This window comes from Xiphias gladius, chromosome 8 (assembly GCF_016859285.1).
Source record: "Xiphias gladius isolate SHS-SW01 ecotype Sanya breed wild chromosome 8, ASM1685928v1, whole genome shotgun sequence".
In the NCBI taxonomy this organism is placed as follows: Eukaryota; Metazoa; Chordata; class Actinopteri; order Istiophoriformes; family Xiphiidae; genus Xiphias; species Xiphias gladius.
The window spans coordinates 30,360,213-30,372,533 of record NC_053407.1 but is presented as its reverse complement, the minus strand read 5'-3'; the positions used below and the strand labels follow the sequence as shown (position 1 = coordinate 30,372,533).

Below are 12,321 nucleotides of genomic sequence, written 5' to 3'. Positions count from 1 at the left end.
AATATAGGAATAAAGCTGAGAAATGTAAAAAGTTCTGCGTCCTGTCGTGTTTCACGTTCATACATTAGGTGTTTAGAATTTACAGATTTCATCAAGACTTCTTTTCTGCCGTCCCGCCTCCAGTTCCTCTTTTGCTAAGGTGACTTTAACATCACAGACGAGGCCTGACCTCGTCCCTTTAGGTTGGGAGGTTTGTGTTTGGGCGGAGAGTTGGTGAAGAGGAAAGTCTCATGAAAGGACAGTGATTCAAACTCTGGGAGAATCAACGCGATCAGCAAATTTCATTGCAAACGGCCTGAGGGAGTCGTCCTGTGTGCAGAGCTGACGCCGCGTCCTGAGGGAGGTGAGTGTCCAAAAAAACACAAGCATCTCAGTCCTAATCCGTGTCCCTGCCTTTACTGAGACTCTAGAAAATCATCAGTTGGTCCAAACCCTTTCACGTCTGTGGGTCGTAGCGAACACTGCCGCCTCTAGGGGCTTAGCCTAGCTTTTAGACCTTAGCGCCGCCTCTTAGTGATGTGTGGGTCGGGGGGGTCACCAATTTTATCCCAACTGAAATATTTTGACAAATATCTGATACACTGACATGAAATTTTGAACAGACACTCGTAATCCCCAGAGAGCGAATCCTGATTACTTTGGGGATCCTCTGACTTTTCCTCCGGCGCCATCACGGGGTCAACATTTTAATATGTCCAATACTTTGTTTTATGACCAAATACCTGCAGAACTAACGACAGAGCGGAACTGTAATTTGTGTTTAGTGCTAAGTAGCAAATGTTAGCATGCCAATTGGCTAAACTATGACCGTGAACATGATAAAGATTATTCCTGCTAAACATCAGTTGTTAGCCGTGTCACTGTGAGCATGTCGTCATGCAGATGTTAACACGTAGCTCCAAACACGGCTTTAGACTCTTAAGTGTTGTAATCACAGATTGTCCTCAAGGTTTTGCAATTTCTTTCAACACAAAATGACACATTGATGATAATCTGATGACACAAACCCGAGGGAGTCTGGGCCAAACTTTGAAAACTTTGTTCCCGTGTCCTACAGTCACTACAGCAGAGCCTCTGGTGGTGGTGGAGGATGGTTGTGGGCTTTCAGCCCCGATAAAACTAGATCCTGGTGTGGCATCGTAGGCTCGGGTTTGGTTCACATGCGGATACCTGGTGTCATATTTCACAACAGCTTGAACTGTAACGTTGCGTGCGGTAACAGTTGAGTGTGTGTGTGTGGTTTTGTCCCTGCTGCACTTCACTGGATTTTAAATGTGTTAAAAGTGACACAGGCTTAAAAGCAGGAGAATTAAAAGTAAAACTCCTTTAAAGTTACCAGCTAAAGTAACGTGGTGTGAGAGGACATAATTACGCCGTTTTATATCAACCGATAAAATGCCACTGTTGAATGAAATATCAAACTTTTCATTGAAAAAGTTGACTTATGAACATGATTTAGTTTCTAGTTTCTGTTTTTTTGCCCGAGAGTCTGAAAATTGCCTTTTAAACAACAAAAACGTCACTGAACTGGAGTTCAGAAGCTTCCAGACAGCAGGGATACAGGAAAAGCTTTTTTCTGACCAGTAAAAACTTCACTTTGACATCAAGCCTTTGACTTTAATTTACATCTTCCACAGCCAGAAACACGGTGTGTGGGGAGTGAACCGTGAAAGCCCTGCACATCTACGCAGGTGTTTTCATTTCATGTGGCTGACCTGCACAGGTGGAAGTTATCTGGAGCTTTGCTGGGAGCTACATCAGGTCACCAAACTACATGAAATAAAAATGATGGAAGTGGACGTTTTTCTGCCCTAAAAACTGTATTTGACTTGGGTTTGGGTTTATAGATATGTTATGTACTACAGCTCATATTTTGGCAGGGAACTTGGAAGTGAGCTCTGCCTTTATGATTGAATGAACTAGAACTAAACAGGAGAAAAAAAACAAACCATTAAATATTAAAACACAAGACGCCAGAGGCCCGAGTTTCTCTCGGTGAATTCACAGGTCAAGGCCTGCACTAAACCAGGAAGTGCATCTTGAATTTGTCAGTCACTCAGACTTCAAAACAAAACTCACGCATCTCGTGAAAAGGCATGAATTCTAATTCATTCATTCATTAATGAATCTCTGACATCGACGATGAAAGAACCACAGACACGTCAACAGACAAATGCAGAAGCACCAAAGTAAAATCCAACATTAACACTGATAGAAGCCATTCAGCTCATTTTCTAGGAGCTGTACGACGTTTGTGTGGATCTGGTTTCACACACTGCAGAACAGAAGAAGCTAATTTATTCTGTGTATCTGCTACGACGTTAGCACTAAAGCTAACCAGCTGGCGATAACGTGTCCCAACATCGGTCATTTTTTTCTATCATTCCTGTTCTGCTGTGTGAATACGTCGTAAAAAATTAAAGCAGAACATTCAGGCTGAAACCCTCAACCCGGGTCACAATTTCAACTTCCTGAATCAAACTGAGATGAAAGGCACTTCCTGACCTGTCATCTCATCATTCTGATTTAGGAAGTCAAAATTTTGACTTGCGTTTTTTTGATTGCCTTTTGTTCCTGATTTTTTTTTTTTTTTTTTACTGGCACAAAGAGGCGTCCATACACCCTGCCTCTTTGACTGGCTTTTGTAATAATCAACACTGGAGAGTAAATAAAAAACAGCAGAACACTAGCGAATAAAGACATAACTTTTAATTTGACAGCACTCATTCTGCAGGAAGCACACGGCAGCTGACATCTTTGAAAGTCTCCCTACACGTGGAGAATCTTTGGCTTCATTTCAGCCACAGAAAACTGGTTAAAGGTCAAACCTCCCAGCTCCCCATCAGCACAGAATCACTCCTGCAGTGTTACATAAACAAAAATAAAATTAGCATCCTGAACGCCACATTATCATCTCCTCCAGGCAGAAGTCCCCTCTGATCCACTGTAATACCCGGTCGCATGGTTACTAGAAACACTGAGCTCGGCTGGACGCCGGACAGATACAGTTATTGATTAGGGCTGGTGGAAAAGGCTCACATTCGGTACTTTTATTAGAAAATCAGACTCCGAATACTGATCCTGAACACTGATGTCCTTTGCCAGCACTCATTTTCATTTGAACTTTTCCAACCCGTGATTATTAGATAATCACAACCGACGCTCCAGCTTCTAAAGAAAACCGAGGCGGGAACGAGACCCTGCAGCTGCAGAGTCATGGTTCGCTCTGTATTTACAACAAACACCTCGCAGAGGTGCTTCCAAAGTCATTTAGACGATTCATCTGTCGCTTTTCCAGACTTGAATCTTATATCGAAAACCTGACTTGAGGCACACAGTCTGGTTTTATGGGGCTCAGGCATCCTGCAGCTTCAAAACTTACAGACAAGAAATAAATGTGGATGTAAAAGGGAGTGTTTCCTTACTGGGGACTGAAACAAAAAGTATTGGGGAAAAACTGTGTGAAAAATTAGCCACATTTTTTCCCTTGACTCTCCAGCTTTATCATCTGACGCGAGATGTATCTTCAAACTAATCACTGCAGCTGCAGCAGCTCATCTCACTGATTAATTCATTGTATGTGGCCAAGCTGTGAAGTCTGGAGCGGTGAAAAACAGACGGTTCCAGATGTTCCCTCTGTGGTTCTGTCTGAATACAGAGAGTACACCTGGAGCCTCATCAGTCTGCCTGTTACAAACACCACGACTGACACCTTTAACAACATACCGTACACTTTGGGGCTGGAGCTGATGATTACTTTAACCATTGTTAAATCTCTCATGTCGTGTTTCAGTGTGCGAAATGTACAAAAACAGTTTTTCAACAGTCCCAAGCCCAAAGGTAATCAGTTTACAGTCACAGAAAACAGAGAGAAGCAGCAGATCCTCAAACTAGGGACCTGGAACCAGAGAGTTAGTGTTGAAACTATTCGTAGATGAATCGATTAGTTGATCTAAAGAAAGTTAATTGGCAACAAGATTCATCGTTTAAATGGAAAATGCCAAACATTCACCTGTTACAGCTTCAATAATGTGACAATTTGCTGCTTCTTCTCCCTAATTCATCAGATGAAGATTTAATCTCTTTGGACTTTGGACTGTTGGACACACAAAACAAGCAATATGAAGAAATCAGCTTGGGTTCTGGGAAACTGTGACGGATATTATCACAATTTTCCAACACTTTGTGCACTAGACTAAAAGATTATTTAATTAAAAAAAAAAAAGATGTGTAGATGAATGGATAATCAAAATAATCATCAGTTGCAGCCCTACAGAGAATGTTTGAACTTTTTGCTTGATGAGTGACAAACATGTAAAGGAATAGTTTGGCATTTTGGGAACTGCTTGTTTGTTTTCTGGCAAAGACTTGATGTGGGTCCGGTTGATCCAACTCTCGTGTCTGTGCAGCGAATGTGAAGCTACAGATGAACCTTGTTCTGTCCAGAATGTGTTTGACTTGGATTTGGACTGAGAACAGGTTCCTCTGTTTAAAAAGGGGAGAGGAAGCAAGCAGCTTTATTTAGAGCCGGACTGTGGCGGGTTGTATGTGCGGTCCGGTGGGTTTTTAATGGGCTTCGTAAAGACCACGAGCGGTGCGTATTAATGGGGCCTCAGAGGACCTTCAATCCTTCCAACTCAACCATGAAGAGTCGGTAGTTAACAATGTTTCTCCACAGAGCAGCAATATGCATCAAACACCCAACAGAGATTCCCTCCATCTACAGGCCGTCAGACAAACTTATATAAAAAAAAAACAAATAAACAACAAAAACACATAAATGTCAATATTTTCTTCTCATTAGTTTGAATGACCTAACTGGTATCCTCCTCCTGTGTCTGGTAGGTTTCTCCTGAGGTTTATATTTGGGGATGGGTTGTACTTTATTGAATCTGAATCCAAGATCAAATCCACCTCTCAAATCTCGTTAAATTAATTGAGCTCCAATAATTGATTTGAGGCATATAAAGTTGAGGTGGGACTCTCCTGAATTCACCGAGCTGCGATCAGCCGATCGACTCTCTGGAGAGGAGTTGATTTGGGTGGTCGTAGGCTGATGGTGCAGGGGGATGCGTTTTCACTCACAGTCAATCAACCTTTGGCAGAGAGAGCACATTAACCACCAGAGCAAGGTTTCACCAAACACTTCACACGATTAATGTTAATTAGTCAGTTTAGCTGGAGAAAACAACGGGCGCCGACAAGCTGCTAACGTTCCCTGCAGGTGTTCTGGGTCGGAAAAGGAGCGATAAAAGGTTCCATAAGGGGTTCGTCTGAAACAAATCTGTGTATTTTGCTGACCAGGAACCGGATCCAAAATGGAACCGGCTTTCGCAACTCAACCTCCTACGGGGAATTTATTTCGTAGTTAGCATTAGCATTGATAGCCACCACCACCGAACACCGATGACAAGATTTCACCAAAACAGAAAACCCAAGGGAAGAAGACGCCGCTTTCCCACCCAAAGCATGTAGCTGACGTATGATCACTGAGACAGATTTCAAAATAAAATGGAACGAGCCGATTCCCACTGAAATTTCCAGTCCTGCTCTCTACAAAAGTGATTATTGGATTCACAGAGAATTAATCGGCCACTATAGTGATAATCATTTGACCATTTTTCCGTCAAAAGCGCCAAACTTTCCTCGGTTCCAGCTGCTCAGTTGTGAGGATTTGTTGTTCTTCTTCATCTTAAGTAACTGTGGACTGTATGGACAAGCATTTTTCACTTAGTTCTATCAATTTACAGATCAAACGATACATTGAGAAAATAATCGACTGATTCACCGATAATAAAAAATTCATTTTTGGACCTGATTGGACCTGTGGAAAAACCTACTCAAAACCGACGGGTATAAGTCTTTTTTTTTTAAGAGATCTAATATGAAAGGGACTTGAGGACAGTCAGACCTGGTCCTAAATACTGTAAACCCAAGGGATGATAAAACCCATGATAAAACCATGTCAAACCACATAATCAGAGCTGATGGCAAGTCCCCCATGCTGATCCAGAGACCCCAGACTGACGGGGTCCTGGGTCTCTTAAAACCTCTTCATGTTTGCTTTGCAGATAAACCGAACAAAGCAAAAATGATGAAAAAGCTAAAGCCGCAGCAACACTGTGGGAAAATGTAAACCATGTGACATCGCCCTCGACGTCTTCGACTTCACCGTTTATTTAAAAAGATTAGAATAAATAGGGATTTCCCTCCCTCACAGTTTCTGTGCATGTCCTCAGAGACACGGTTCAAAAAAAAAGCTCACGTACGAGCATCTGCATACAATAAATCAAATCTCGGTACCAAGTTCTGGGGAAGTCTGCTTCATATTTTTAATGACTGGCAATTGTATACTGTATGGCCAAAAGTACGTGGACACCTGAACACTGTGCAGGCCAGTCTGGGTCTTTCACACCAAACTGGGTAAACCGTCACTGTCCTGTGAAAACCCTGTAGCTCCTAACTCTCAACTTTTCAAAAAGATTCTGAAAACGTAGGAGACGTAGGATAATCTTCTTAAATCTATAAAGACACAATTCATCCTTTATGTTTTACTGAAAAATTCAAAACCACAGAATATGGAGATACTGTTTTCACTGGACAGCAATGCATTTCTTTATGGACCTGGGGCTTTATGCGCCGTCCTACTGAAACAGGAAAGGGACGTACGCATATTGTTGCTGCAAAGCTGTTCTAAAACAGGTTGCTAGTGGTCTCGAGATGATTGACATGATTGGAGAGAAAAAAAAATCCCTGTCACTCAAAATTATGGTTTCTTTTTCAATATTTGCTAATGATTTCCTCTTTTTTTTGGTGAAATACTGGATAATTTTACCTTTTCCAGCCTTTGCAAAAGGTTAAAATCAATCAGTTTGAGAGGGGAAAAGTGTCTCTTTTATTAATAACTGTCTTCAATTATGGACATATTAAACCTGGGTAATGACGTCATTTTAAAGAATCTAAAAGGTTGGGAAGCGGTTTAAAATACCACTCAATGCTGTAGCATTAAGATTTCCTTTCAACGGCACTAAGGTGCTAAAGTATGTCTCCAGCGGTGTCCGCATACTTGGGGCCACACAGTCTAGTTTCAGTGAAACAAGCCAAGCGATAAAATAATCTCATTAATAACGGTTACCAGCAAACCCTTTAAAATAACCTATTTTTTTAAAATATAATGAACTAAAAACCTGATTGTTAGTACAAATTCTGGCCAGCAGTCAGATCCTTGTGTGCTTTCCCACCTTCTTTTCTCACCGGTCAACTGTGGTTGTTACAGTAAAAATAAACCCAGTGAAAACTATTTCTCATATTAAAAATAAATCATGTGTGTGACAGAAGATCCGTGGGATGAAAACATGAAAAGCAGGTGAGGTCAGTTGTCTGTTGGCTTCTCTACAGTCACTCGTTCATTCACTCTTTCCGATCATCTCTCCGTCACACTCGCTCATTCACTCAGACTACAGGATCACAGTAACATGGTGTACACGACGGCTCCCTGGCACGGAGATAAGGCAAAACAAGAAGCAGCGCGGCGAAGTGGCTGCTGTCGTCTCTCCGCTCTCACGGCACAAACCCGCTGCGGGTCAGTGCAGGACCTTCCGAGAGCCGCAGAGATACAGACAGACAGGCTGCCAACTGTGGCTGCTGGTACTTAGCAATTAATACTTAAAATAGAAAAAAAGCAACCCACTTTTTTTTTATAAAAATGCTCAAAAACTTTTAGTGCTGAACCATCATCCTCAGCACCTTTTGGATTTGTTAGAAAATTATAAGAAATTCTTTAAAAAGAACAAACAGTCTGTCCTGGGTTCAAGTCTCGCCTTCAGCTCTCAGGTCTGTTTCAATGGAACTCCACAAACTCCTCCAGCGTTTTGGGGATCTGGTTGCGGTAGGTGATCTGGTGCTGCCGGACGGCACGTGCTGCCAGGCACTTGAGGCTCATCTTCATCTGCGTCTTCAGCAGGATCTCCGACACTCCCGTGGTACTCTTGTCCAGCGGCGTCTTCTTCTGCTTGTTGGTCATGTCCGTGTGGGCGCCGGCCTCCACCAGGTTGATGATGATGGCGTGCAGCGTGAGGAAGTCGCTTATTGGCCGGTTGTACTGGACGATGACGTGCAGCGGCGTGTTGCCCTCGTGGTCGATGGCGTTGACCTGCGCGCCGCAGTCCAGCAGCAGCTTGGTGACCTGGGCGTTGGGGAAGCTGCAGACGTCGTTAGTGTGGAAGTCGTCAACCGGCGTGGTGGAGCTGATGGCCAGGTGGAGCAGAGAGCAACCTTCACGTGACCGCGGGTCCAGCTGGATCAGGTTGTAGATGTGCTTGTTGATGCAGGCGCGCTCCTCATCGCTGCAGGTGGTTTTGGTGGAGATGCAGGCCAGGTAAAGAAAGGTAAAAACATTTGACTCGTAATTGTCCATGGCCTGCGGCAGCTCCGACTCGACGGCCGACTCCACTCGAGCCATGCTGCGCTGAATCTCCAACACGCTGCAGCTCAACACCTGCTCCACTGCCGAGGCCGTCACCTGCTCCTTCAGGTGGACCATCTGGGAGAAAACTTGGGCGAAGCGCAGCAGGTCCTTGTGTGTGTTCCGGTTTCCTTTCTGCCGCAGGCGAAGCGCGTGAAGCCACAGTTTGATGCACTGTTCAAACTCCATGTTATCGGCGTAGACGGCACCACGATAGATGATGGGGTGTGACACGTCGATATTGTCCGAGCCTAGGATACGCTCCCGGATCATCAGCCCCTCCATGTGTAGCGCATCCCGGTCCACCCGGATGGCCTCCAGGTCTCGCGGTGTCCGGCACTCACTACGCCCCCCATAGGCCTCGATGGGCGGCAACAGCTCTTTGGCGATGGTGTTTTCGGGGTCGCGGTAGCGTTCCATCATGGCCAAGTTCAGGTAGTGGTATGTCTTCTGGATGTCGTAGTTCTCCCGGTCGTTGGCAAACGAAGCGCCCAGCAGCTCCAGGGCCTCGATGCGGCTGCTGGGGTCGCAGTCGGCGTGTGCCAGCAGCAGCTCAACCACATCGGCCTTACAGCTCTCAGCAGCGACCTTTAGCGGGGTCATGCCATGTCCGTTCACCACCATGGCCGCCTGGCAGCGAACCAGCTCTTTTACAATTTCCAGATGTCCCGCCTCGGCTGCAAAGTGCAGGGCGGTGGCCCCGCAGTGGGCCTTGGCGTTGGGGTTCGCCCCCTGCTCCAGCAGGAATTTAACTACATCCGTGTGGCCCTTATAGGCGGCAATCATCAGGCAGGTGTTGTTGTACTTGTTAGTGATGCTGATGTCCGCTCTGTTTTCGACCAGGTACCGGACGATGTCCAGGCGCCCATCGAAGCACGCGGCCCGCAGCGGGGTGGAGTTGGTGATGGTGGTGTGGTTAACGTTGGCATGGTGACTCACCAGCAGGCGCACCACCTCAAAATGCCCCGCTCCAGCTGCACACCACAGAGCTGTGGCCCCGTCTATGACGTAGCTGCAAAACAGACGGCGACAACAGGTCAGGACACGCTCCACGGGAAGAGAAACACTCAATAAATACATTAATGTTTTTAAGTTTTAACGACGGATACAAACATGATCGGCATTTTTATTCTGATAGTGCTTCCCCAGGTTGAGGTGGCCTGACTCAGAACTCCAACTCTTGAGAAACACTTGACCGTATTCAAGAGCTGACTTCTGATTAGGAAGCACTTGAGCATACTATTTCAACACACTTCTGAATCAGTAAACATTTCTGACGTCATTTCCATGTGAACAACTGAAGGACAAACATAAACACAAAGAAATCTTAAGTCACTGCGCCACCTAAGTAAAATTTAAATGAGACCCAGACTGACGACAAAAACAAGACGTCGTCCTCGGGCTGGGTCCCATTTAAATTTTCTGATTTTCTAATGCTAGTGCTGACACTGTAAAACATCTTTGCTTCTGTAAAATATAGTATAAAATAGGCAAAATCATGAGTTGAAAGAATAAGTAAAGTGGACTACAAATCTGACCAAACTATTTATTGGTACATAAAGGTCAAATAAGTATTGTGGTTTGATACCCAGCCCCGTTCTATGATGATTTTTTTAATCCACCGCCAACATATACCGATGCATCTTTACAATAACAAACTATGATGGGTCTCAACTTCACATAGTTTAAGCCCGAAAGGGTCCGTTATTATCAAAATATGAAAACAATATATTTTCTTACTCAACTAGAGAGACCTGCATACGTGTAGACAGTTCTTCATTTGGTTTTGTTTGGTAAATTACCATGCAGACCCATTCAATCTGTGCAGCTCACAGCCCTGAAAAAATAATGGTAATCGTAAAAAAAAAAAATTCAGCAGCAGCAACATGTCTCTCCAAAAACAATGTCCCCGTTACTCCGGACAAACCACAGACCACACTGTGAACAGAAGTATTTCCACTGGAAGCTGTTCACAGAATGAAGGTCTGTGGGCTGGGACAGGAACAGTCTCAAACCCAAGATAGGACAGCGTCGTAAGGGTGATTTGGTACATCACACCTACATAAGGCGTTCTTTTTGGAGGTGGTTTTTTTTTTTGTTTGTTTCATTCAGAGCTGAAACATCAACCAATTTTTAAGAAAATTACTCAACAAGCATTTTGAAAATGGACTGATTAGAGGTAGTAGAGAGAGAGTCCCTCTAAAAACTGGTGCCGGAGGTTTGGCTGACACAGACACTGTTTCCAGAAAGTTGAATGTTGAATTCTTTTCATGTCATTTTTCAATGATGTGTGAAGGCCTGCAACTGGGGTCATTTACATGAACCGTTAATCTCCTGATTATTCTCTCAAATAATCAATTACTCATTTTAAATATCAAATTGATGATCAATACCATTGCTGATTAATTTCCTCTCAATCGACTAACTGATGAATCAACTAATCATTGCGGCCCCGGCTGTGAGCAGCACAAATATTCATTCATATTGTACTGGGGTGGAGGCAGAAATCTCAGGTGTCACAAAACCTCACAAAACAATCAAACCAGAATTATCTGCGTGAGAAGATCCCATTGGTGGGAAGTAAGAAAATACGTTTTAAAAGAGGTGAACCTCACCTTTAACTCCAACATAAAGAAAACGCGAGTACGGCAGCTCTTACCCGTCAAACCGAACCGTGCCGGTCTGTTCAGTGTCCACTCTGTAGTGGTCCAGGAGCAGCCGGACCACTTTGTCGTGTCCGTTCCGGGCTGCGATGATCAGGGGGGTGGACCTCTGCCCGGCGAGCTGGGTCACATAGCTCAGCAGGTACCGAGTCTCCGCCTCGGAGTGGTTGAGCAGCAGTGCGGCCAGCGTCAGGACTCGGCCCTCGCTGGCTGCCTTGTACACGTAACCGGCCAGAGACTCCATCTGAGCCCGACAGGGAGCCAGGACCTCCGCTTTCCTCGCAACTGACGCCCGCAATGTCCACTCCTCCAAAGCAAGCCGCCTCCCATTAAACTGTCGAAACTGGCCCCAGTGCTCACATGAAAAAGGAATCTTCTCCCGTACAGCCACAATAGAAACGTTACGGAGCCCGACTGATGAACGTTTACAGGTTAAATCTCCGACACTGTGCGTCCGGGTTCCGGGCTGAGCGGACTAGCCGGCTAGCTAGTCTGCTAACGTTAGCGACCTGTTCATTTAAACCGACACTTTTCAGCTCCAGATTTAATAAAAAATTAAACTGGTGCCTTGTTACTCGCTCAAACGAGTCGTCCCCTGGTTCGACTTCTGCCTGAAAACTCCAAAAAAAAGGCGAGAAAATCAAAAACAAACACAATCACTTTCACCTTCCGCTAGCCAGTCATCTGCCGGAAGTTGCCGTTCAATTTAAAAATACATCCGATTGGAACGTTCTCCAGCAGCTATGTTCCACATTCTGTCCTCCTAAAATAACTTTATTTCACTCTTCCACTGTAGACAACATGCAAACATGAATACGAGATAATATGAATTTTTTTAAAAATGAAAAAAATAAAGGTAAACAGTCCGTGAGACTTATATAAACGGTAATGTAGACGAAAAGATTAAAAACTCAGGTGTTTGTTGATTAAAACGTATTCAATTATCAAACCATATATAACAGATTTCTCGTTAAGAAATAGATTTGCGGGCAGGCTAAATGCCTTGCTCATTCTGTGTCCAGCTTCGGTTGAAGAAAAAGAAAATCAAAGGTGATATGGACCTTTATTGTGTTCTACAGTTTGATAGGAAAATGTTACCTGTTTAGTTATGAACTGCTGTCAAAATCACACATTTCTCTTAAAGGTGTCGATCAATAGAGAATTTTTTTTTTTTTTTTTTAAAGGCAAAGAAAA

General features: G+C 44.2%; 1 protein-coding gene across 1 annotated transcript; it reads right to left on the bottom strand.

Moving 5' to 3' along the window:
* Positions 1 to 2,702: 2,702 nt before the first annotated feature.
* fem1b (fem-1 homolog b) lies at positions 2,703 to 11,849 on the bottom strand. Its single transcript, XM_040133159.1, has 2 exons — positions 11,124 to 11,849; positions 2,703 to 9,476 (listed from the first exon to the last, which is right to left on the bottom strand). Exons 1-2 carry the CDS (start codon positions 11,369 to 11,371, stop codon positions 7,841 to 7,843), a joined length of 1,884 nt encoding a protein of 627 aa, XP_039989093.1. The 5' UTR covers positions 11,372 to 11,849; the 3' UTR covers positions 2,703 to 7,840.
* Positions 11,850 to 12,321: the final 472 nt, after the last annotated feature.